This window comes from Kryptolebias marmoratus, linkage group LG15, assembly GCF_001649575.2.
Source record: "Kryptolebias marmoratus isolate JLee-2015 linkage group LG15, ASM164957v2, whole genome shotgun sequence".
Lineage (NCBI taxonomy): Eukaryota > Metazoa > Chordata > Actinopteri > Cyprinodontiformes > Rivulidae > Kryptolebias > Kryptolebias marmoratus.
In genome coordinates, this window is record NC_051444.1 from 18,987,651 (window position 1) to 19,015,542 (window position 27,892).

Genomic DNA, 27,892 nt, shown 5'->3' on the forward strand with positions numbered 1-27,892 from the left:
GGAGGCTGATCTGGCCTGCTAAGCAGTCAAGCATTACACCCTGTACCTATGAAGCAGTAAGTTGAAAATCCAATATACAGCTCTAGATAAATAGTACCTTTACACGTATGCAGGTCAGTCATGTGCACCCAGTAGTGATGCGTTAATGCATTAGGATTTCCCCAGACTCCCTCAATCTTCTCACAATGTCATGCACTTCGATTGATGAACAACCTTCTTTTTTTTCCAGTGCCCCAACCACACATCAACTTATATAAAGTCCAGAAAATGCCGTTTGTCTGGTAAAAACACAGTTTTCTCTGTTCATGTGTGCCTCGGTGTGAGCAGGGACTTCATTAGTACTTTACAAGGAGGTGGACCTTTTGAGGTTTAATAATACTCCTCCTAATTCACCCAATCAATCATTTTACCTCCCTGCCAATGTGACTGCCACCTTCAATTGACAAATTTATGCCCACAGATAGGCATTTTCACTCCGTCTCTCTCTTTTAGCAGCCATTACTCCTGCTGTTTTATTCACAGACACACACATCTTTTCTTTCGCTGTTTGACACACGCTTCCTATGTCTCTGTCCTCCTTGGTCTCTTGCAGTCACTCACAAATCTTTTTTTTTTTTTCTCTCTCTTTTGTTCTGAAACAAACTACAGTCCAGAATGGATGCCCCCCTTTCATTTGCACCAGCATAATGTTCTGATGAAAAATGAAGTGATCCCTCTAGACACATTAGTCATCAGTGAAGGTACCTCTGCAGAAGAGATATGTGTGATTACTGTCTCCAAGGCCCTGTTTCAGTATGTGATATTTCAGCATATATTACTGGAGGGCTACGATCTGTTTATGCATTAGGAGCTTTGAACCATTCTGTCCACGGCAACTAATTTGGAGGTTGTGCTTTGTTCAGCATTTCAGGATAGTCCTGCCCGTGCCTTTACCGAAGCCACATTGTCATATTATAGCCCCAGCTGAATGTACTGTGTCCATTATTTCCGAACAAATATCTATCCTCATTATCTACTGTAGAGCTTCCTCATCGTTCCGGTATCTCTCGGATCATTTGTAGATGTTAGTTTCAAACTTCATTGTAGTGAAACCGAAGAGTTTTAGATGTATACTTTCCTTTGTACCCATAGAGCATTTAGAATTGATTCATCACTTTTAAGATGAAGAATTGTCCAGATGACGGAGCTATATTTAACAATGCAGAAGAGTTGAAAACTTGCTTTTTAGAAGTTGAAAAAAGCAAGCCATAATGCTGGCTTACCCTGCCATATATTGACCATCACAGCTCTGTCTCTACCTCACTTAGCAGCTCAGAGGTGTAACAGCGGCTGGTTGACCTAGATGCTTTTAGCTGTTGTTATTATTTTATGTTGATCGTGTTTATTTATTTTTTTTAGAATTTTAAGACAGGTCTGTGTTTTTTTCAGGCTTATAGTTTACATTCTTCTAGTGTATTCAGTTCAGACTTTAATAAAATATTGGATTTGAGTTTTTTGAATACAGACATCCCCACATTTTAATGAAGAGCATCATGTAGCCCTAAAATCAGAGCTGGAAAAATCAGAAAACAGAACATTGTACTGATTAATTCTGGTTTAAAATGACTTGTTGTGCATTAATCTGTTTTATATGCTAACTTCAGATTATTGTGTTTCTGTAAAGGCAGAGAGAGCGGAGTCGTCTGGCTTGTTGTGTGTGTTACCTGTGCTCCATTCACTGGTGTTTCAGCTGCTCTGGATTAAATCGTATCTTTTCTGTTTTTGCAATAACTGTTAAGTAACTACTTCCCTTTTTGTTTCTGCTTCTCTCTCTGTTTAGTCAAGACAACCATTCTGAACTACCAGAGTCCCACCACTGGTCTTTTCCCTATAAGAACATACGCCAACTGCAAAGAGGCAAAGGTTCGGGACTCCTTGTATTGTGCTGCTTGTGCCTGGGCCCTGGCTTTGGCATACAGGTTGGTATACAACAACAAACTAAAGAATATTTGGTTAATGTGTGAAAAACTAAACACCTCCTTACCATTAAATATGTGGAGTTTAGAGGAGCTTCTTCTGTTTTTATTTATTACAAATAAAATAACCTTTTTTCTGTCTAGTGCCGAGTTTTATGACTTACGGCTCATCATTACAGAAACTTAAAAAAACAACCCTATTTAAGCTGTGTCATAGTGTGTAGTCACTGATTTAAAAACAATGACAAATTCATGAACCCTAATAACACAGGAAGTGTGTGAGCAGATTTTTTTTTTTTTTAATTACCAAATCAAACATTAAAACTATGAAAGCACAGCTTTTTATTTTTATATGGCAACCTATTAATTTTTGTGGCTGATGAGATATTTTAAATTGTGTGCTTTATTTCAGGGCTTTTTTAATAACTAATTTAGTTAATTAATGAGGTGCTCGTAATGTTGGCAGTAACACATTATTACTTGACAGAGGGCTAGACTGAGTATATAAATGTGAACTATCTGTCATCATTTTCTCTAAATGAAGGAAAGTCAAGCCAGATATTCTGGGTTGGGTGCTGCAGTGTTCCTCTGGTAAGATTTGTCAGCACAATATGGACAGCCAGACTGAAATGTCCGCAGTGAGTGTAGTATTCTAAGGTCATTGTACTTTTCACCTTCTGACTCAAAAAATGACAGCAGCAGAAAACGTGCAACCCCAACTACAGCTGGTTTAAGTTTACACACATTGCTAATAAACCAATTAAACAAAGATAACACAAGAGCAGAAACTACCATTTTATCATTTTGTTCCTGCTGGGTTTTTTTCTTCTTCCACAACATTTTATGTCAAAAATATCTTATTACTGATCAGTTTTAAATTCAGGTTGATTTCTGGAGATCATCTCAAGACCTAACTTGGTGTTTCACGACCCACAGCAGGGTCTTGACCCCATTTTTGGGAAGAATGGACGTGAGGGACTTTTAGAAAGAGCAAACTGCAATGCCGAAGGGCCAGTACTGTAAGGTGTTTGAGTGCGTATTGGTTGGTAAAGTGGGCGAGAAAAGTGTTGTTTATCTGGCCTTTGTTTTTTGGACTCAACTGACTCTTGCTGTGGATGATATTTGTCTACATTTATGTTTATGTAACTGTGCAAGTGGACCAAAGCTGATTGTTGAAAGTGAGTAATTTTGATCATTTAGAAACTTATCATTTACTGAATACATAATTAAAGAGACTAAAACATATCATTAAGAAACACTAAAATAAATGGAACAGACCAAGAACCCCAGACTTTCACTTGGGCTCTTAAACACCTTTTATAAACTGTTCCTACTTTAAATAATGTCATTCCTCAGTACTTGGTGACTTGAGGAAAAAAAAGAAACTGCTTTCATAGAGTGACCCTCAAGTAAAAGCAAGAAGAAAGTAAGGACAGAGAAAAAAATATGAAGAAAAGAAATGCTGTAAGAAAGGAGTTGAAAAGGAGAAAGAGTGAAGGTTAAGATGTGAGGGGAGAGTCAGGAGGTAAGGCGGGCAGAGGGAGAGAATATATGAACGGGTGAGAGAAGTGAGATGGGAGGAAGAAACAAGGCATAGAGGGGAAGAGTGAAGGAGAAAATGAGATGGAGGGGGAAGACAGGATGAAAAAAAAGGGGTAAAAATAGAGAGTACTTCAGTGATGTGACCAGCGGCAGATCCCAGTCATCAGTCATGGCTGCCTCCTATTAGAATTGTCACTGGGATTTAATTAAGATGATTCTCATCTGACAGGCTTGGCTAGTGCCATTACTTACTTCAGAGCTCGCTTCTGTGTGTGTGAGTGTGTGTGACTCTGAGTGTGTGAGTGAGACATTCAGTGACCAAACTGGGCGTAGGAATGACCACAAGCTCCTATTTGAAGCACCCATGATAAGTGTTGTTTATTCACATTTGCTCTGCAAATTCTGTTTTCTATTTATTCATTTTAAACTTTTAGTCCTCTTTTAATTTAGGAGTGGCATAATCTATGAGACTCCCATCTTCTTTTTTCAGTTTAATTAAGTTTGAAGGGCTTGTTGTGTTACTGTTGACCCTGATTATTGTTGGGTAAGCTTGTGTCTGTTATGTTGTCAGATAATTGTAGTCTGATAATTAAGGCAGGACTGAGGTCTTTCAATTTTGATGTTGGTCAATAAAAACACTAATTGTTGCTTTTTTTTCTTTTATGTTTTAGCCACAAATGTTTGTTGCATTATTTCTTCTAATTCACAGCCTGAAATGTTATTGGAGAAATTACTTATGAGCACAGTTGAAGACAATCTTGTAAAGAAGGTCAACTTTAAAACAGAGAAGTTTGTAAAAACTTGTCTCTTCTTTCTGCTTTTGTGTCTGTGCTAGTTCTCAGATACCATTAATTACTTTAAAGGAAGTATCCAGTACATACCAAATCGGTTAAAGCACGTGCTCTTACCTCTTTCCCTGCTCTCCAGACGTATTGATGATGATTTGGGTCGAACCCATGAACTGGAGCATTCTGCCATCAAGTGCATGAGAGGGATCCTCTACTGCTACATGAGGCAGGCGGATAAGGTGAGTTCGGAGCGTTTTTAGCTTTCGCTTTCAAATTGCATGTTTGGATAAGAGCAGCTTGCAATTAATTGCTGTGATAGAGATCTAGAGTGTGTCCCTACTCAGAAAAGCCCTCTAAAGCTCGAACACCAGACACATATTCATCTTTTTTATTACAGCAAATGACAACAGGAAGGGGTTGATTCATTCCTAAGGGCTTAATAAGTGGCTATCTTATAATTGCCAGAGTCTGTTACTCCAAAGGGGGGGAATTTCACAACATGTCCGCTATAAACTTGATAAATGTGTAGAATCGGCTGTAATGAGAAACAGCAACACATACGGTCTTATGTATCCGAAGCAGAAGCAGAAAGGTCCTCTGAATTTTTAGTCTTCATAGGCGAACAACCTTCAGTAGAGCAGCCTCATGTGTTACTGTGTGTGTGTCGCGTGTACACCAGTCTTTTTCGTCTCATCTTGACCTTGACGACCTAATTTAGGGGAGAGCTTTTCTGTGTCTTAATTACAACACTGCGTTTACACAGTTGATTACACAGAGCAGCGTTCGTTATGGCCTTGTCTCCAGCACTTAAGTCGTACATGGCGTTTTTATAGAGGATGTGACACAGAGCCGGTGCTGGACAAATACCACAACAGCTGGGCCCCACTGTCAGTGTTCAAGGACCCGGACATATCGCCTAACAGCGATAGTAAATAATAACAAATAACTCGATAACTGGATGGTTTTTGTCCAAAAAACGAGCCAGTCACAGCACATCGTGCGCCTTAGCTTTTTGTTTGAACGATTAAAACTTTCAGTTAATATAATTGTAATATTTTTTTTCAATATTCAGAAAGAGATCAGGCTCATTTGCTCACTGAGGGTAAATTTGTTTGATCTGAGTTGGTTAAATTGAAACTTAAAGTGAATATTGGGCTACAAACAGATGACAATTTTAAGCTAATAATTTATGCAATGACAGATTCTGACTCAGAGTTTGTTGAATCATTATTTAGTTGTTGTCACTTTGAGTTAAATATATTTCATGTACAAAGCTGTGGGAGGTGGCGGAGGTTGCTACAGCTCGCTCTTCCTGATGAATGCCAAAAGCATTTCACATCCAAATTCATCGTTAAAGAATTAATATAAACAAATAAAACATATTTCATTAGTGCTGCATATGTTTAAATTCCAATCTGCTATATAAACCACTTGTGTTTTTTTTTTCTTTTTTTTTATCTCTGTGCAAAATTGTAGAACCACCTAAAAGATGGTGCTTTAAAGTAGCTTTTATTTTGAAAATCCACGTTTTACAGCCAAACATGTGTTCACTTAGTTGAAATGGGAAACTAACAGGCCAACAACTTTTTTTCAGGCCATATTCTGTGCTAGGAGTTTGATTGGACACGGACCATTGATTATTTTGAAAACAGCTTAAACATATGCAAACAGAGATCAGCTGTAAAAAAAAGAGAAATTTCTAGAGAGTTATAGAATAGAAACTCACAACTTGCTGGACATAAATACCAAGTTTAAGGCTAGTCTTAAAAAAAGGATGCCACCTCAGTCAACCGTAATACACATAACCTTTTTTCTGGCATCCCTTTTTTTTAGTTTTTATTTCTTTTTTCATCTTTCCACTGTTCTCTTTGAGCCAGAGCCTGTAGATTTGGATGGTTTCCAAAAGAGACTTTTCTATTGATTTAAAACCCTCTTTGAATCAGGTAGTCATGCATATTATTATTTTTACAGCAAACTAAATGAATGTTCAGGCTTATTTGAACTGCTCTTACAGTCTCCACTCTGCCTGCCTTTTGTTACTGCACTGCCCCTAAGAGGCCAAAGACTGAAAATACCAGTCTTATATTTCCCCATAAAAGAAAGTACTGACGTTTTATTCCCAGCTTCCTAGCAGTTGGCTCACAAAGTGCTTTATCTTAACAGCAGGAAATAGAAAAAAAAATTATACACAAGATTTTCTTTGATAAGATGCAACAGTTTGGAGTTTAATAAATCTATAAAAGTGGACTATTTCAACAGCAGGCGTTCGAGTGTTTTCCTTTTCAGAATGTCCTGATGTTAGAGCCACTTGACTGTGGCTGTTCTGGAGCATGAATCAGGTAGACCTCTGCACAAAAGCAGGTTTTCCTCAAAACATAAGCAGCAGTACTCATTATCTTCCCTTTACACAGTCACACACGCACACACAAAGACACATGCATGTTAGCCGCAGTGGGACAGCAAAAAACTGGAGCAGTGTAAAAGTAGGACAGAGGGTCTCAGCAATGACCTAACTATCTAGGTAGAGAGAGACCGGAAAAAAAGAAATTAAGAAAGGCAGAATGACAAACAAAGCAAAAACAACAACAAAAAAAGGGGTCTGCACAAAAAGATAAATATGCAAAAAATGAAAAAATTAAGAGACAGCAGGACAGGAAGTGAGAAGAAGTGGAAGCAAGGGAAGATGTGAGGAGGGGGGTGAAGTGGAAATGAAAATGGTGGCAGCTAAGGAAGGCTTGATGATTGGGAATCGCGGCGAGAGAGGTAGAGAAGAGAAACAAATGGGGGAAAAAATGGAACAAAAGGCCAATTATTTATAACTGCATGACAGGGCTGGTGGCCCAGCTGTGATTTACTGTGTAGCAGAGTCGATGCAGCAAACACACACACACAAAGCCACCAACAAACCACTGAACACAAAACAGGCCAAATCGCAGAGGGTTGAGTGTAAACTCTGTCAGTTTGGTTGACCTAAATGTGACCCACAGAGCAGGTTATAATACACACTGCGTCTGCGTTGGTGATTATATTCAATATGTGTGACTTGGAACGGGTGTGGGTTCCAGTCTGCTATCTCTTCACCGTTAACCTGTTTTCCCTCCCGTCCTCTCTGTCCCCCCCTCTCTTCCAGGTGGAGGAGTTTAAAAATGACCCCAGTCCCTCGAAGTGTCTGCACTCTGCATTCAACGTGGACACCGGTGATGAGGTTTACACGTACAGCGACTATCACCACCTACAGGTCAGCCAGGGACCACACAGGAGGAGAAATGCGACCAACACCAAATGGCAGATGATTTGTCTTGGTCAAACCTTGGGGAAAAAAACAAAACAAACAATTGTGAGATCTCAGTCTCAGAGTATGTGCTGAGAATGACTCTCGGCTACGACCACATCCAATTTTAGCTCAATATCTGTAAAACTGGCTGAGTTAGAGCCAGTTATAAACCAACAGGATGACTAAATTAGCCAATCCATCACTTTGAATAGATTCTGATGTTGATCTCTTGCAATGCAGACCAAAACGCATCACTTCTCCAGCCCTCTCCAACACATGCATGTGAGGTTGGAAAAATAACTTTCCTCGAGAAGTGGGCGCGCATTAAGCTGGCACTAAAACGGTTTATTCTTCCGTCAATGGTATCGACAGAGGTCAGTTTGATGTGTTGCATTTGGATGGAGACGGCGTTTCTTGTGAAGAATGGCTAATGCATCAAGAGAGCCCGAGATTGGAAATCAAAACACCGCTGCAAAGTTAGTTGGCTGTGACAAAGACACACTCGGGTCCAACAAGGTTGTAGAGACGTGGAGCCTTTGCTGTGTGCACGTTCAGTCCTTGGCTGTTATTCTTTCCCTATAACTTTACGGTTATGAATGATGGCAGGCCAATGCCACGGGCCTAATGGCTAACATAAAGCTCACATGTCGGCGTTCATAGTCTGCAGGAAATCGACTATTGACAAATTAGGGAATAACACACACGCTGCAAATGACTGTATTTTTTTTTCTTTTTTAACAGCCCCTCACCCTCTCTGTCCTTCCTTTTGTGGTTACTGCAGATCGATGCTGTCTCCCTGTTCCTGCTGTACCTGGTGGAGATGATCTGCTCTGGTCTGCAGATCATTTACAACACCGACGAGGTAAACGACACAAAAACAACATGATATCGCCCCACTTTTAGACAATAGGGATTTACATTCCACACATTATCTGTGTGTGTCTGCTTTTTTCTGACTGACGCACTCAAAGCTGACAAAAAACAATGCCAGACTGCTTTAAACAACATATTTCCGTGTTTATATAATTAAACATTGATTGATAACGCCGTTTCTCATTCCGCTGCTTTTGTTTGACATGCTGCCTTTTTTTTTTCTTTACTATCGGGATGTAAAACAAATATTCCTAAATGTGTCAGAATAAATGTGACAGGTGCTTCTAAAGAGTAAAAGACATCATAAAATAGTTTCTAAAAAAATCATCACGAGGGTTGGAAATTTCCAAAAGCAAAAAGAAAAGTCACAAAACGTTTAATGTGTTGTCACTGTTTTTTTTACAGTCACTATCCTGAAATCATGTTTTCTGACTAAGGGTATTGCCGTGAAAGGTCTTTGTGTTTAAAACTGTGTGATGGATTAATCTCTTTCCTAACACAGAGAACGGTTCAGTGTTTCCTGTGCTAAAAGAGATGATAACGGAAGCACTGAAGCTCTTTTCTCTTGCCTTTTAGATGATTCAAACAGCTCCTATCGTGGCTGCAGCTCAGATCATTTCTCAGGCTCTTTTTCCTAGTTAGGAACCTTTCTAGGTAAAAAAAAAAGACAATTTGACTGGACCTTAGGCAGCATGCAACTGCAGCGGGATGTGAGTTGGGCCCAAGATGTGTGTCGCATGGCTGATTTGCATTTTCTGAGCTATGACACACATGCAACACACACTTCGCAGCAGCTGAAATGGAGCTACGTAAAGGCGCTCGCCCTCGACATGACTTGAAACTGCAGACAAGCACACACTCCAGCAACACTTTTGAGTCCTACGCTGTATGTCGTTTAAGTCTACACACACACTTGGTTAAAAAAAATTAATTAAAAGATTGCATAGTAAATCTGTTTTTCTAAATAAAACAATGGGACCCAGTGAGAAATGTCAATTTTAAACCGATCCGATCCTGCCCGCTAACCAGTAAGACCAAAGTGTCTGTAAAGCCCGGTTATACGTGAGCTAAATCCTCCACAGATGTCTTAGAGCTGGCACTAATGCAGGATCAGGGAACAATATCTCACTTTTATAGTTCAGTTCACATTTATATATTTCATGAGCCGCTCAGTTGGCTTCAGCCGTGACACGTTTAAACGATTTCCATAAGGAAGCCTAAAAGTCCACCTGGGAATCCAACTGGTAACGTTTTATTTGGCGCCAAGCTGCCGTTACCGTAAATCTGTGCCCTCCGTGCCAGATTAATCTGCTCCCCGTCAGGTTTTTGTCTCCTTTACGTGCGGCTCTTAATAAAACCGAAACAAGGCAAGTTGGTTGTTAAGTTTCCACAGTTTGTGTTTTTATTGTGTGGCCTCCAGGAGCAGCTGGAACATCATTAATTCTGTTAGCGTTTGCAGCCTACTCATTCGCAGCCTTACTTACCGCTACGAAGCAAGAGAAATTTGTGCGCCCCTGGTAGAGAAATCCATTTGTTTACTAAATTGAGCTTATCTGAAGAAAGTGGGGATGTGGTAAAATATAATAACGCCAAGCAATTAGTGCATGCTGCCTTCGCTTTGTTTACAGACACCTCGACGCACGCACACACACACACGCGCGCGTCACCTCAATAATCTCTCATTTTTCTCTATTTCTAACTGCTGACAAAACAAATTAACAATGCAGTTTCTTATTGTTTATAAGGGCAGTTCCATCTGTGCAGCAGACTTTATCTGCACTGTTAAACAGTATGCTTTTTTCTGTTTTTTGTTTTTTACACGATTGCAGAATTCCAATCGAAGCAACCTATGCCCCGAACCTTGTTTCTGCAAACATCAAATCCACTGAGAGCGAGCAGCTGGGATTGGTGTTTTCGCTGAATACTGTTTGAAACGTCTGGGTTCCCCCCACCCCACTCCCCCATTAAGACTAATCACATTAGCGGCGTATTTATTAGCTTGTTGTAACCTGTCACTGCTTGTGAAGTCCATTGGTGTTCAGTAGGCTGAGCCATAAGCTGCATTGCAGTATTCTTTTTTTTTTTTTTTTCCTTCTTCCATAAATTGTACAGAAAAACTCTGCGTGTCCTCTGAAAAGATGCGCCATCAACCTCCTTCCAGATGTCATTTTCAGTCTCGTACGAAACGGAGCCACTCATTTGCTTCTGTGTGCATCGCAATCTTCCCTTTTCTGTTTCCTTTATTTTGTTTGTTAGGCATAGCAGAAGTGTGCTTGCCATGAGCACGGGGGTAAAAGAAGCAGCACATGTAGTATGCTTTTATAAATGTGCCTATATTCACAAACTGCCCTGTAGGAAAAAAGATTAAAAAATAATAAAAAAAAGAAAAGAAAATACTGGCAGCAGTCTAGCTGCAGTAAGACAGAGAGGCTTGTTTGGCCGGTGGGCAGTAACATTCATTAAGATACCATTAAGATACTAAAGAGTTCCCCTCGTTAATCACTCCACTCATAAAATCCCAAATAAAAGATCCAGCAGACACCTTCTTCCTCTTCCACCGACTAATCTGCTTTGTTGCCTTTTCCCCTGCCCTTCTTCGCAAACTGTCCTATTTAAATCCTACACAAGTCCTTTCTGCTTCCTGCCATCTTTTCTTCCCCTTCTACTTTCTCATCCCCTCTTTTTTCCTTCCTTCACTTTGTCATTTTAGATTAAATCTCCCGTCAGTCAAGCAGACACGCACACATGCAGCGCTGCTTCCAGGTCTTTTTAATGATGCAAGGCCTTTATGTCATCGCACTTTTTTTTATGTCGTTATGCTTTAATGTTTCCTGGAAATGGATGTCGGTTTTTAGACACGATGATACAAACTGAAATAAAAGACCTTAGCCTTCCTTGCAGGAATGCATATCACCTGCTGCCTGTCATTGAGGACTTTAGACTAAAATCATCTTGTGACGAGGAAGGATGGAGTTTTAGTCAAACCTTATATATAACATCATGCGATCACGTGGTTTTGCGAGATCTCGCAAGATCTGTAACAGCTCAGACTATATGTTGAGGATAATTTTCAGCTACAAATCTGAGCTCAGTATCTGAGTTATTGCCATTTTTGCGTTTTTTAAAATTAGTCGACTGTGGTGGCCATCTTCAGTTGGGTTGACTTCAAGTTCTATTGAGTTGTAGATGTACAGGGGGTGATTATTTTCACTAAAATTATCCAAAAGATATTTTGCTAACATACGGACAATGTCGACTCTAATGGTTAATGCCAAACTTTTAGGCAAAGATAATGTCCAATATGTTAGTACTCAAAGTATGTGTTGGAAATGACTCTCAGCTACCGTCACACTAAATCTTAGCTCAGTATCTGTAAAATTGGCTTGGTTATAGGCATTTTTGTGTTTGCTAAGGTTAGTTGGCTGTGGCAGCCATATTGAATTGTTTTGACTCAAAGTTTTAATCAGTTGTAGATGTACATCCAGTGATTACTTTCTGAGAGTTTGATTCAGATCCATCCAGTGATCTAGCAGACATTTTGCTAAGGACAGACACAGTTGCCTCCAGTCGTTAATCGCAACTTCTTTAATCTGTCTTGCATGATTAGTTAATGCTCAAAGTATGTGCTGAGAATGACTCTCAGCTACTACCACACCAATGTTTAGCTCTGTCTTTGTAAAATTAGCCGAGTTATTGACAGCTTTGTGTTTGCCAAGGTCGCTTAGCTGCGGCGGCATTCTTGAACGAGGTTGACTCCAGAAGTCTAACAGTTGTAGATATATGTCCAACAAATATTTATATAAAGTTTCATTAAAGTCCGTTCACTGGTCCATGCAATATTTTGCTAACACTAATGACCACAAATTCACACAGGCAAAAAGAAAAAAACATAATTTGCCTCTTGTTTTTGGCTGCAATAAATGCTGAAACTTCATTTCTGTCCAGTTGCTGTAAAGGGACGATACTGAACTCTGAAGTTTTGCACGAGTCTATTGAGTGTTACAAGCAGCCTTCCTATACAGTGCTGCTACATTTTACTGCTTACTGAAACCCTGTCAGAGGCTGCAGAGAGAGTTTCACCTTGAGTGTTGATGAGAAATCAACTTTCTTGTGCTCCTTGGTAACCTCTATAATGAGAGAGTTGCACGCTTCACCCTAGATCAATATAAAAGGTTACTTGTTAGTGTATATCCATCCTGAGTGTAGCTGCAGCTCGAATCAAACACTGTGATTCTGTTATTTTTTTACAACCTGGTCATTGTGTGTTGGTCTACCTTGTGCACATGCACATGCCAATGTCTTGCTGATTTGTTGCATTAGTTCTTCACGTCCCGAGCCATTTCTTTTGTTTGATGTTTGTTTTCTTCGCAGGTTTCCTTCATCCAAAATCTGGTGTTCTGCGTGGAGAGAGCCTACAGGGTCCCTGACTACGGCATGTGGGAGCGAGGCAGCAAATACAATAATGGCAGCACGGAGCTGCACTCCAGGTCAGTCCGTGAAATAAAACAGCACACGCAGAGATGTGCAGGAATGAATGTGTGGATCGCAGGTGGGGAAGGAAAAGCCTCAGCTGCTTAAATCTGTTGTTTTGTAATAAGTTCTAACATTTCTAATTTTTTTTAAACCCCAGATCTCAAGACAGGTGAAATTTGAAATGGATTTTTTTTTTATGATATGCTTTCTCTATATATCATACAAGCAGCATCTGCTTCAGTACATCTGCACAGTTGAGAGGCTGTGCCATAGCATGTGCGCCATGTTTGGGTCCTGTAGCAACCCACGATGTAAAAATGGGCAAAAATGTAATGCCTGCCAATGTTGTAATTAAGTTTCGAGCCTTTAATATGATGACTTTTTGCCAATGATATCCTTATGCTACTTATGCTTATGATACCTTATGACATTATTGGCTGTTTATCACATTATTGGCTTAGCATTAAAAAAAAATACCTGACAATGTAAAAACTGCAAATGATAATGTGATAATATTGAAATGGGACTGCATTTTTTGGAAATATATTTTTTTGCTGTTTCTGTGCAGTTTGCTCATCAGAAAAAGGTATAGTGGATGGCAAAGTTGTCATATTCATTTGTTCCATTATTGGCAGGTATTATGTTATTACCTACATGTTATTGTTGGTACATGCCCTGTCCCCATGAGTAAATAATTTAATGTACTGGAATACAGTTTTGAAAATGTCTGGCTTATTATTGTGTCATAAAAAAGTAGGTTTTGGGTTCTTTTTTGTTTGTTTGTTTTTAAGTAATATGTATTGATATGATCATGGGGAGCTGGTGCTTATCATACTGCATGCATATAGTTATTGTGTGGTTGTGAAATGGTAACCAATGGTAACCATTACACAACCTTTTGGTATGAAACTGCAAACACCTGTGTATGATATGGGAGTAGGACTGAAAACTGAAAGCTTTTCTAAATTTTCCAACCCCTCAAATCATACCTAAGAACTTAACAGCTTTCTAAAAAATGAATATATTTGAGCTCCCAAAGCAGGAAAAGGCTTTTGGAATTTCCATAAAGACTAGGAGCAGTCTTTTTTTTGTGGAGGGGGGTTCATTGTTTTTTATTATTTTAAACTTTCGTAAATATAGGCACAATTATGTTTTTTTTTTGCCTAGAGATAAAATTCAGTTCCGTTTAGAATAAGCACTAAGAAATAAAGATTTGAGAATGAACGAATTTGTGAATTTGTAACAAACTTCAGGTAAATCTCCTGTGGTTGTTCTAACTGATCAGAATTATTGATATTTAATTTCGCTTTAATGAAAACAATTATTTCGAGTGTGAAACAGAGACTTTGTTTCTTTTAATCTCATTAGGTGAGTTAGACCTCAGTGTGTTGGTATTAAAGTTTTTTTCCTGATGCAAAGGTCAAATCAGGGCAGCTGGACAAACACGCAACCTGCGCCAAACTGTAAACCTCTGCTGAAGAAAACTGTACAATAATGGCTCGAGGATCCTTATGTTTAACTTGGACGATGATAAAGATTTCGAAGCACATGTTCAAGCAGCTGTGCCACATGTTCTGACCCGGCGCAGTGAGCTTTTCTTACTTGTTTTTAACTGACTTATCGTCCAAGGTCGAACTGGCCTCCCTCTCTTCCCTCGGTGTCTTGATAAAGATCCTCAATTTCTGCCGTGGCTTATCTCTGGGAACCATGTTTTTTTTTCTCTCTCTCTCTTTCTCCAACAATCTAAGGCTATTGGCAGCAGCTTGCCAAGATATCCTCAAGGAAAGATAACAGATTCAATGTGGTGAAGAGGCACTACGTCTTGTGCTTCTCGTGTTTCCTCCCCCTGTGGCCACGCTTTAGATTTCCACAATTAGTGAGCTGGTTGTGTAATAGCAGTTGACATGCTGGGTGCAAACAGTAAACTGTGGCCCTGCCTCATTCAAACAGGCCTACTTTTAAAAAGATCTTATGAATGATCAAATCAAAGAGTCACTCCTTTGTGCCAGCATGGCCTGAAAAACACTGGGAATCTGAAGTAAAAAACATGTTTGTTTTGTCCATGTCAAATCAGATGACTGCTTTAAGTCGTCTCTGCCTCAAGTTCACCATGACACAAAGCCTGAGCTCAGGACAGAAAACCAGCTGGAGGGGCAGCATTTGTAAAAGCATTTCAGATTGCAATTTTGTCAGATCATCAGGCACTTATTCGTCTTTGCCTTAATTCATACACAAAGCCGACTAGACAGTGAATTGAGCAGTTAAATGGACACAAATTGCTCTGAGTAATTCTTTAATTATTGAGAGCAATCATAGCGTTCCTTGGAGGACTGCACATTGCCCACTGCCTTATTGATGTCATGTGATCTGTTAGTGCTTAGAGTATCTGTTGGGCCTGACTCTCAGCAACTACCACACCAAACTGTAGCTCAACATCTGTAAACATGACTGAGCTGTAGCCATTCTTGTGCTTGCTTAGGTCCCTTAGCTGTGGTGGCCATCTTGAATCAGGTTGGTCAGTTGTAGATGTACATCCAGTTATTATTTTGGAGAGTTTGATTCAAATCAGTTCACTGGTTCATGAGATATTGCTAACAAACAAAGATACACACTACACCTAACTCACCTGTTGTCCTGCCTGTAAGCAGCTGAACCCAGAGCATCTCTCAGAGGTGCGGTGGCAGGTTTGGGTCCTTTTAATTACACTTTTCAGTATTTTAAGCCCTTACCCAGTCTTTACTGATGGTATTAAATACATTTCTGTTATATGACCAGCTAAATTGCCAGTTGTCTTCAAGCTTCCAAACAATATTCTGTTTCATTATGTGTTTTGGAGAAATCTCAGCAGGATAAAAAGGGAAACATAACAGTGAAATAGAATAGTTTTTTTTTTATCTGAATTGCAATCACTGTAGCCAGCCACTGTGAAATTCTGTTTATTTTTCTTTCCTATGAGATACATTACAATAGACAGCCATCTCTGGGAGCTTCCACTTTATTAAATCCTACCAAATATTAGTAAAGGTTTCAGGTTATACTTTTATTTTTTCTTAAAGATGGTGTACACCAAAGACGGGAAAAACAAACACCTCTGGTTTAAGGGGCTGCCTTCATCACAACACATTTGCTGTCAAGTGTAACAAATTGGAGATTTGTTTATTTTTATTTTTATTTTCTGCTGGTGTGCTTCACTGACTTTTTTCTTCTCTTTTCCTTTTCTCTGCAGCTCCGTGGGTCTCGCCAAAGCTGCTCTGGAGGCCATCAATGGATTCAATCTGTTTGGAAACCAGGTATATTCCTTGTCGGGCACTTCCTCTTTACACCGATTCCGTCTCACTGCTGCATTTCTTTTTTTTTTTTGAGGCCTAAATGCATCACATGACGCAAGATTGAAAGCCTGCTTTGTAATTGAAATCTGCAGTGCCCCATTAAAGCTCACTACATCAACCAGATTTGCCTAATGGGCGCCGCGCTGCCATCTTGCGCAAGCAACAGACGAGCCGAAATGTATTCAGAGCCGTGCGTGTTTTGCCAGTTTAACATCATCTTTGTAATTATTGCTGCTTCATCAGTTTAACATTGTGTCTGCGAGCCTTTGACCATCAGGGCGTCCGTGTGCCTGTGTTTGTCTCAGCAAATTGTTTGTGCTTCAACAGACTTTGATCGATGACCACAGTTGATCCGGGTTTCACTGAGAATCTCCCGGCCCGCTCTTCTTCTGAATCCATTAGTGGTTGTATTTTTTTTTGTTTGTTTGTCTGGGTTCCTTTGCTTTTTTTTTCTCTATAAAACAGGAGCAGATACACCAGTCAGTAGATTAAAAAATGAAGCCTACTTGATCTATTCTTTTTTTTAAGACTTGAATGTCACCTAGGAATTGCTTATTGGGCCATTTAGTGGATTTAGAACATTTATATTATGATAGTAAGTGGTCGTCAGCCGTTAGAGTAAAATTGTTCCTTTCTTTTCTGTACACCTGTAAGATATAGATTATAACCACACCTGAAAATGGATTTTGTCTTGAAACTCAGCTAGTTGAGAGAATTTATAGGGGTGAGTGGTTTATGATCCATGCTGTGTGAAGCTTCTGTCGTGTATGTGTGTGTGTGTGTGTGTGTGTGAGAGAGAGAGACAGAGAGGCTCTTATCCCTGTGAGGGAACAGTTGTGCACCAGCCTTGCAGTTGCTTATTAATGACCCCTATCAATCTTGATTTCCCAGCTGACTCTCATCCGTCCAACACCAAATGTGACTCCCCCAACGCCTTAAAGTGGAACATTTAGTACATTCTGAACTCTGTTATCACACGTACCACTGGCTGCAGACTCTCTGGGTGTGCATCACATTTAGCCTTTTGTGCTAGATGAATGGACACACAGCTTTAAGGTTCAGAAACTTTTGATTTTTTTTCTTTTTTTCGGCACTTCCCCGCATCATTTATAGCAGATGCATTGATAGGATTTTTTTCTTTTCTTTTTTATGCAATTAACTAAACTACATGGGCAAAACTGGTATTTTCATGAGGTGGATGGCTAAACTTTTAAGTCTTTCATTAAATTTATGAGGTGTGTTCTCATGGTGGAACAACTATGTTCAAATCTTTGTAATAACTGTCACTTTATTCCATCAAAAGCAGACACAAATATATTTATTTATTTATTTCCATATTACAGTGCCAGGCTTTTAAGTGTTGGGGCTATGCTCTAATACAGCTTCGAATTGGGTATATTTGATTTAAAATCTGTCAGCGGTTTCTGCTTATCTGTGCTAATAGCACTGAGGGCATTGAGGTCCAAATCCACCAACAGATGGTGCATCTTTCACAGGTGCAAATTTGAATTTTACACATTTGTCTAACTCACAGAACCCATGCCAAGGAAAATGGAAAATGTGCATCTCAAACTGCATCGCCAACCAAACGGCGTCTTTCCATGCTGGAGCCGATTCCCCACATTTAAACTGCATGCACTTGAATCAAAATCTACGCTTGTTTTTGTAAATTACTGCCAGGGCAAGCGAACATCTGATTTGCAAAGACCAGCATATTTTTCTGCAGCCATGCTGTGGGCAGTTAGAGTGAATTATTTACCGTCTTCAGAGAGCTGGTAGTAACCGATGAGGAGATGGCACGTCAGACAGAACATTTCAGCAGCGTTTTCTTCACATACAGAAGCTAATGAGCATAACTCAAGGTAACTATTTTGTGAGATAATTATTGCTTCCCCGGTCTGCAGCCATGCTGTGGGCAGGGGGTGTCCTGCCCTCTCCATGGGTATGTAGGGTACATCACGCACCCATTGGTTGAGGAAAGAAACAAAGGATCGTTTAGTTTATGAATTTAAAATAGGAGGAATCAATGATGGTAAGGAAAGCCCAAAACGTCACTTATTGATTTAGTCCTGAACATGACTCCTGCCAAGCACAGTGAGCTTCTCACTGCGACATTTTTTTTTTTTTCCCTCCGTGTCACTTTTGTGTCTGTCTTTTGTGTTTTGTGACCCATAGTAAAATTTAGATTGTGCAGTGAGAACAACTGTGTTCTGATGCAAACGCTCACACCGCACACTTCACGAGCATCTTTGCCTCAGCATATACGGTCATCAGGGCTGTTTACGTGGTTATTACAATACTAAGAAGGAGCAGAAAGCAGGTTTTTGGAGATGATTTGAGATCTCTCTCTGGGCACAGATCCTGTGACATTACAAGTATGAACAGAAAATCATTTTTCCATCAATTACAGAAAGACATTATTCAGGATTTAGCTAAATTATGATACTATTACCATAATTTATAGATTAGATACAGTTCTCTTGCTACACTGTAGGCTTGTTTTCCTCTCCAATTTACCACTTCTTGTGTGCATCAAAAAATTGTGTTTTAGTTTTAGCTGTTTTACAACTTTGAACATCCATTTGGCTTTTGTGCGATTTTAATGTGTTTTAACTCTCTCCTCACAGCCCTGCTGTTTTCACAATCAATGATTTCAACCAATGAAAGAGAGAGCATTTAGTTGCTTAGAAGTTAACCTGAGTCCCAGTGTGACCTCACAGTTGGTTTTTGTTTTGTTGCTAAGAAGAATAACAACATTTTCTTTAGCTTTTTCCAGCCCAATGTGAACCAACAAATCTTTTTTTCCTAGGGTTCTTTGAAATCTCCTATACTCATGTCATCATGATGCACTTCTACACACATATTATAAAGATCTATTTAAAAAAAAAACAGAGCACTATCTCTTGCTTCATTGGCCCCACTGATTAGAAACACTCAGCAGTAACTTATTTTTTAAATAATCGCCAATTATTGCACATCTTTGCAGCTCCCATAAAAGTAATAATAGACCATTTGTTTTAAGAAATAATTGAGCATGCTCTCTTTTCTTTTTTTGAATCTATCTAATCTTACTTTTAAAATTTGATATTTTTGGTCATACTTATGTGAAATTAATAAGAAGACATTAAAGAACTTACAGAAATATTCAAGCACTGTTGTTTCAAAGTAGAGACATTTGTTGTCTTGAAGTAAAGGGAGGAAAGGTTTTTAACTGTACAAAGTACTAAATTATTAGTTTATTGTATAAATAGTTGTTTGCACATGAAGGTTTTCAAATTGTTATTGTTTTTAGGTCAATATGTATAATTGTGATCCAGTGTGGAAAAGAGAAAGTTTTGAAAAAGTTCAAGCTTGTGCATCCATTTTTTTGAATCGCTTAAACTGAATGTTGTGTAATGAAATCAATTAAAAGTCCACAGTTAATGTGACATTCAAAACCATTAAGATTGGACATAAACATCTGACTGCAACTGTAATAAAACAAAATCCATTAGTAAAGCTGTATTTGAGTCTGAAACGGATTTCCCATAAAAAGCACATTCATGCTATGACAAAGCTGGTCACCTAAATGTTTAACTTAACTTTCAAAATTGAGACTTACCTAAAATTTCCTGAAAGACAACACAACTTCTGTCTTGAAGTCTGGTAATTCTGAATATGTAAGTATAGATTGTAGATTCTATTCGATTATAGATAGATTGGTGTTCGATTTGGCACATCCAGAGTTTAGAAAAACGAGTCACAAAGCAGTTGATCAGTTGTCCTGAAGGAAAAATAGCTTTTCCATTCAAAGGTTTGACTTTTGCTAAAGGTAATTAAAAAAAAAAAAAAACTGACTGCCTAGTTTCCTATAAAATATTACCAGTAATGTAGATAGAGCAGTCTGACTAAACGCAAAACAAATACTGTAATTCATGAAATGCTTTTTTCACCAGCTCCAAACTGGTTCAGTTCACATAAAAAAAAGACTATATTGTATATAAGTGAAAATTGGTCGTTCCACAAGATTTCATTTTGCTCTTCTGTTTGCATGTTAAATTATCTGAAATGTTGAAAAAATGTTTGATTCCAAATGTATGCAGATGGTGGTATCACGTAAATAACTGCAAAAACTCTTTAACAGGCTGCAGAAAACTAACTTTAGGTATTTTTGTGTTTATAAGATATTGTTTAAACAGATTCAGTGGTTTTGCTTCACCTTTCCAATTGTGTAAATGGACCAAGCTACTCAATCAGTGTTAAAACTTGTGATAATGTCGAAAAAAACAAGTTACAAGTTGTTAATTTTATACCTTTTTTATTGAAACCGTAAACCAGCGAGGTACAAAACGATATGGAAGATCTTTCTTTTTATTCAAAGGTCCTCAGATTTAGAATAGTTTGTCAGCAACAATGAAAAGGTGACTGATTTTTTAATTTATTTTTCTTTAATTCTCAGACAGAACAGTGACTTAAAGGAATAATCTATAAGCAATAACATACCAGCCTAACCAAGGACAAGGTCTGCAAATTAGCCAATGTTTAGAAGTCCTTCGTACAGAACAATGGTTGCACTGTTTCTATCTACTGTGCATGACAAAATAAACTTTATAAACACATTAGTTTGTACACTAATATGCTGTAAGAAAGGATGTCCCTACATGGTGTTTCCACCTGCATGTCTCACAGCTGCCTTTATTGGTGGCTAGAAATCCTTTGCACTGTGCAAATTGTTGTCAAAAAGATTGGCGATTTGACTAAAAGCCCAGACCCGTTTCAGACGAAGAAAAAAAACAGGTTCTGGCTATATTCATACATAATGCATAAGACTTGCATTAGAAAGTGCTTAGCAGGTTGTAGGAATGACTCATTAGGTTTTATGTAAGCACCGCTGATGGATGTGTGATGTGGACTGGACTGACTTTTAGAATCAAAAAAGGTTTGAGCACTTTTTTTTTTTTTTCGATGGCATGAACAAAAAACTAAAAAGCTCTCACACTCCTCTAAAAAAAAAATGTTTAAGTGGCCTGAATGTACAACCTGCGCTATGGTTGTAGCTCTTTACTCTAGTATCTAGGCTTTTTGAAGTGATGGGATAACTATCAACTTACTGCTGTTCAAACACTCCTGCATTTGACTTCAAACAAGCATTTGAGCCAAAAATATCCACCAGGTTTCACAGAGAAAAGGTGCGTTTTGATGTGTGACGGTATGAGGTGAGATGAGATGTTGGACTCTTTCTTTTTTTTTTTAATAAAATGATGGATGGCTTGCCAAGTGTAGATGTTTGTGGGTGTTCACATCGAGAACTGAACACTCTAAGTTGCCACTTTTACCTGTGAAGCATGAAGAGTTCCTCTGTAACCAGGATGTGTGTGTGTGTGTGTGTGTGTGTGTGTTTGTGTTTTGCACTGCAGGGCTGCTCGTGGTCTGTGATATTTGTGGATCTGGACGCCCACAACAGGAACAGGCAAACCCTCTGCTCACTGCTGCCCAGAGAGTCTCGCTCCCATGTGAGTCCATCCATGTTCCCATCGCCTGCCTCCTCCCGAACCACAGTCAGGAACATCTAGAAATGAAACGTTTATCTTTGCCTCACCAGAAGCAACAGCGGAGTGAGATTACACGACATGTCCCATGTCCAATTTTACCCTTTCAGAGCCAAGGTACCTTCTGAATACTGGGACTTACAGACTGATATATAGCTTTAGATTATAGTGAGGTAAAAATCACACAAAAACAACAACAACAAAAAAACAGTGTATACATGAGGGAACATATGTATAAAATACAATAGATATTGAAGTGATAGCATTTGTTGCTCTCAATTTTGCCATATATAATTTTTTGGTAAACCAGTTGTCTTTTTTTTTAATTAACATTTCTAAATTAGCCAGAGACTGATATGATTTATGATGATGATGGATGTCATTTTGTCTGAACTTGTTGTACAAAATGATGTGAGTTTCTCTGTAGTTTACATTGCTACTGAACATTTTTTTAAATATTTGAAAATGTTTATTGTACACAATCTGGTCAGAAAACAACTTGTTGAAGCCCAGGTAGAAAAAATAGACATCTTTGAATTGTTTGCATGTATAAAGCCGTGGCTTTGATTCGTCTCACTAAAGTCATTCTAAACTGTATTAGAAGTAATATATATGTAAATTTGATTTTTTTTCTCTATTCTTTTTATCTCAGACTTTTAATTTCCGATATGATAATTATATATAATATTAAATCTAACCTCAAATTTTTGGAGGGATTTAAGCTAATTCTTTTTAGAATTTCTTGAAGGAATACATATTGTCTGCTGCCTTTCGTGCCGGGGTTTTAAACTAGGATCATCTTATGATGAGAAATTATGACATTATACCCATTTTTGATCAAACCTTGCAGATGATGCTTCATCAGGTCTCATACAATATTTGCGAGATCTCTCTGTGAGATATGTTAGCATTTAAAATATATGTTGAGGGTAACTCTGAGCTACTACCTTATCAAATTTCAGCTCAATATCTGTAAAATTAACAGAGCTATAGCTATTTTTTATGTTGCCTAAGGTTGATTCATCTTGAATTGGGAGACGCCAAGAATTTTTCCATCGTGGATGTACAGCCACTGTTTACTTCCTGAGAGTTTCATTAAAATCCACCCAGTGATTTATGAGACTTTTTGGCTAACAATACAAACACACGCACAAGCAGAAACGGGCTAAAACGTTATTGCCATTTAATCTTAGGTGACGGGCAATAAAAATGTTCACATTTGTACATTTGATGCAACCAGCACCTCCTCAATCCCCTTTTTGTGACGTTTTTTTTTTCACTGACGGTAGCTGTGTGCACAGTCTCTTCTAAACAGTCGCCATCCACACGTCTGTCAAAGGTTAATTGCACTCATCAAACAAACCACGGACCTATTTCATTCCATCAGTAAACACAGATCACTTTGACAATGGATTTCTCTCATGGCACAATCATTATAATACCTGTTCTACTGATGGTTCAGCACCAATAAGGAAAGGTAAAAGTGATGAGTGGCTACAGAGCTGCAAAGTGGTAAATCTGGAAAAAAAAGAAGAAGTGGAATGAAAAGACAAAAGTAAACTCAGGATTGTTCCCTCTTCTCCACTTCTCGCAGACAGTTCAGTGAGCATATTTGTGTGCATTGTTGTGTGTGCGTGTGCGCGCACATCTGCCGAGAATATGCCGAGCAGAAAAGCAGCCATTAGTTTGAGAGAAATCAAAGTGTAATTAGACGATCAGAGGGGCGTTTTAGCCATAGGAGATTGATGTTGAAGAACACTAAGAACTCAGCGAGGGGCGAGGCACTAATGCAAGACTACATCCAGATAACAAAATGTCAATATAATATAGGTGCTTCTTGTAACGTGTCAAATGAATGAATTTATAATCTGTGCAAACTAAGAAAACCTTCTTGCAAAAACACCTATCAGTCAATCACATCCTGAACTAAAAAGTGTCAGTCAGCTGATGTTTAGGTAAGTTTGTAACAATCCATGTCTGAAAACAAGGCAGTGATATATATTTTTTTTGTCCAGACAGCAGAGTTCACAGAATGTGAAAAGCAAGGGTTTTATTTTTGGAAACAGCTCTTTATTGAAAAAGTTAAAATATTCATAGCTGTTTGTTTGCGAAGCTGGGACCAAATAGCTTCCATTTCCACTGCTTAATTGAGTGAACCAAACAAAAATGAAATAAGATTATTAGATTCCCAGTCATATTAACTTCTAAAACATAATAGGAATATGTTTTCCTAATGATTGATTCAGTCAGAAGGTGCTTAAATCGAAACAAACTCTGCAATGTTTTTTTTTTTTATTATCCTACGTTTATGATCTAATTTCTAAGCTGCTAGAAAACATCTATGCTTGTTTAGGACAACGTCTGGTAGAATAAGTTGATATATATGCTAAACATACAATACTTACGCAGTGAGTAATGTAGCAGAGTCCAAAAACAGTAAGTCAGACCATTAATGTCAATCTTCTCTCCCTGGCAGAACACAGATGCCGCTTTGCTTCCAACCATCAGTTATCCTGCGTTTGCGGTCGATGATGATGCTCTCTACAGTCAAACACTTGACAAGATTGTTCGTAAACTACGGGGCAAGTATGGCTTCAAACGATTCCTCCGCGACGGCTACCGCACTGCAAACGAGGACAAGAACAGGCGCTACTACAAACCTGCTGAAATGAAGGTTAGTGTTGGTGGGACTCTTATGGCTCATTTTTTTTTATTATTACGTGATGTGCTTCTACCCCACCCACTGTTTTGGAGTTCATAGTTAGTACCTCTGCAAAGGTCAGTCTGAACTAGGACCAATTGGTTATCTGAGTCACTCAGTAAAACAGGAGCAACAGAGCAACTTGTGTTATCTTGCATGTCTGAGTTTTAAGTAAAGATACTTTTTGATCTGTTAATACTCATAGTATGCATTGGGAAATACTCTCATTTACTACCACATCAAATTTTAGCTCAATATCAGTAAAAATGACCATGTTATAAACAATGTTGTGCTTGCTAAGGACAATTTGCTGAGACGGCCATCTTGAATTAGGTTGACTCTAACTCTTTTTTTTTTTTACATGGTTTTAATTCCCTGCTATCTATGGTGTTCAGTTCATGTTTATTAAATGTATTCAAAACATACAGATAGCTAAATCCCACCCCTGTGCAAACATTTACTCTAAATTTACCTTTTGGCTTAAAAATGGCTCAAAAATTGACAGAAAGATTTGAACCTTTGAGTCTGGAAATGCATGGGTTTTCAAACTAGAAAATGTGTAGTAACTCTGATAACTAGCACACTGACAGCAAAGAACATCCAACTTTGAGCGAGATGCAAACTAAGTACAGTAATATTTAAAGCTCCTCTCATGAAAGCGATCCTGTCATCTCTGCTCCCCCTCTTTTTTTTCCACAGTTGTGCCTTCCTCACGATCTGTCCCACACTGCCTCGAACAAACCTAAATTTGGACAAACGTTCTGTTAAATATTGTTTGAAGCATGCTTTTATTATTTAACAGAGAATATACAACAACTCTATGCTCATACTAGCATACACTAAAGAAAATGAGAAACAAAATGCGCCAATTGACTTTTTGTCAGCTTGTACTGATCCTTCTCGTAATTGTAATCTCAAAACAAGTCATGTTTTAAACAGGCCAGAGATGAAGCAACATTGAGAACGAATCATTGGACTGATGCTTTTACTTGTGCGTTTTATTTTCAGGTACATATTTTACCTGAGAAAAATGGCAATCGTTCAAGAAATAAGTTCATCTTAAATGTGCTTAAGATTTGAGAACTTTTGGAAAGGTATAATCCTGTAAAGGTACAATCCTCTATGATGCTGCTAAGAACTCTGCTTGTGACTTAACCTTTCCCGTTTTTTTTTTAATCCCTTATATATTTCACTCCAGATCTTAGTGGATGTGTTTGTCTGAGAGACTACTTATCAGTATGTGTGCCCATGCATATGTACATAGATAAATTTATTGTCCTTTTGCTAATCCCCCCTCCTCCCCCACCCAATTCTTGTGAAATGACATTAACGTTCATTCACTTCATAATCAGCTCAGTGAGAACAGCATGAGTGAATCAGACAGTGGACCCTTAGTGCTAAACAAATCATTGCTTTAGCTGCAGAGCTACCCTCTCTGAATTAATCAGCACCGACAGGTTGATGGGGGGTGTGTGGAGTGAGCAGGGAGTTCTGCAAACACAATGTCAGATACAACTCGAGTCTGTTTGGTTTAGAAACCCTGACCTACTCTGTCAGGAGAGCTGAAGGTATTTACATTTTGAAATTCTTAGACTTGCACAAGTTTGTTGTGCAGCGAAATGTGGATAGGGCCCCGTGCTCCTCTGGAAGCTCTGCAGTCGTCATGTTGCTCAAACACATAAGGCTAACAAGATCGGGCTGATAGACTTCCTTTCTGGTTTTAATGACTTTGATAGATCGGGTCGCCACATATTTATTTTGTGGTTCCAGTCAATTGTCTGCCAACAAAACTTACAGATAAGTTGTTCTCCCAAGCTGCTGTTCAGAAGACTGCAGTGGATCTTTTTTTTCATCACGGCTTTTTAGAAATCTGGGGGAAACTCGACCACCAGACCTCACGGCACACAGACAGGAGGCTGCATCCAAAGTATGGTCTCTTCTTTGTTTGATTACATCCACATATGAACTAAATCCATAATACTTAGTGTTTTACAGCACTTTGTTTCATTTGTCTAATTTTGCTGTTTTTCTTGCGTTTTCCACATTACAAAAAAAGGCCCAGAGTGCAACAAGTATTCAAGAAATCTTTGATGTTATTTAAAAAAAAATCACACTGAATTATACTCTGTAACTTATGGTAACAGGTTCTTTTTAAAGCTCAACATCCTTGGTGACGTTATAGAAAAAGCTTGAAGGAAATCTCATACAAACAGTACTAAGTCTACTAAAAAAAACTTCATTACAGTTTCTTCCTTGTCGAAATCCTATTTAAAAAGTGCTCTTATAAGTGCTGTATTGATGCATTAGTATGCTACATTTTGGGCTTTTTTTTCACAGTGTTAGTTAAGACCTTTTATTTGAAACTTGTCAGGACTAGATCAAAATAAAACAGTGTAACACCATCCAGTTTTAATGAGTGACGGACTGTCATGTGTCCTGAAAGAGTCACTCTGATCACCAACTGATGGACAGCATTTCATGAACAGAAGTGTTGGAAATCATCGGGTTTATTAGCTGGAAATCTTTTAGTAATTCAAAAAAAAAAAAAGCCACTGACAGTGGATGTGCTTTGTTGGTATTCCAAAGTGGGCACTCGTGAGGCGCTGACTCTAAACCACTTTGCAATTAGCTTCATTTAATCCTGCAGCTAATAGGATAAAAAGACTCTGAGGCGCAGAATTACCAAGCAGTACTTCAGGCTCCTTCCCACCTTCAGGTCTACCGACAAGCACAGAGGTGTCTTGTGGAAGACGCTGATCCCAGATAAGTTTCATAAGGCCATCGTCCCTCCCGCTGCCATTTCTCTTTCACCCACTCATGCGATTATATTTACTTTTACATCACCAGAAACTTCAGTGAAAGGAATCCAGTTATATAAGAGAAAACTGTCAGATATTTATTATACAAGACGGTAAAGATTACAAGATTGCGATTTACCAGCTATGTGTATTGAAACAAGCTGGAGTTTGAAGATGATTATTAATGAAATCTTTAAATAAAAGATTCAATTTCTAGCGGTAGGGGTATAACATATTAATAGCATCATAAACAGCATAGGCCTCCATAGAATATAATGGGTGAAGTGTTATGTGCTTTGACAAAGCCGCCACACTGAGTTATAGAAAGCTGGTGGAGAGTTGCACAGTGTGGGCTCCGTCTAGAGGAAAAAGAAGGCGCAGGTTGACCAGGTGTCCCTGCAGATGACATTGATTGAAGTTGTTGTTGGTGTTTAAGAGAGAATCCGTTGCGGGGCACACCTCTGTGCTTCCTGTCTGCTTACCATTGACAGAGAGCGGCAGCAACCTGCGTGACAGACAGTTTCACCAATCAGTCAAGCCACTCAAGCACAAAAGAGAGTGCGCCGTGTGTTTTTGCAGCCCAAAAGGGCAAAAAAAAAAAAATAAAGCACAGGCCTCATTGAGTGACTGC

General features: G+C 38.7%; 1 protein-coding gene across 3 annotated transcripts in view; it reads left to right on the top strand.

The window, feature by feature from the left end:
- The window catches only part of phkb (phosphorylase kinase, beta), a 103,510-nt gene that overhangs the window by 10,705 nt on the left and 64,913 nt on the right, over window positions 1-27,892 (top strand). For all 3 annotated transcript variants that reach the window (XM_017425886.3, XM_017425885.2, XM_017425884.2), the window contains 8 exons: window positions 1,820-1,958; window positions 4,425-4,524; window positions 7,416-7,523; window positions 8,341-8,421; window positions 12,804-12,919; window positions 16,132-16,195; window positions 21,631-21,726; window positions 24,239-24,436. In XM_017425886.3, coding sequence (XP_017281375.1) covers window positions 1,820-1,958; window positions 4,425-4,524; window positions 7,416-7,523; window positions 8,341-8,421; window positions 12,804-12,919; window positions 16,132-16,195; window positions 21,631-21,726; window positions 24,239-24,436 — 902 coding nt within the window. The remainder of the gene's footprint in view (window positions 1-1,819; window positions 1,959-4,424; window positions 4,525-7,415; window positions 7,524-8,340; window positions 8,422-12,803; window positions 12,920-16,131; window positions 16,196-21,630; window positions 21,727-24,238; window positions 24,437-27,892) is intronic.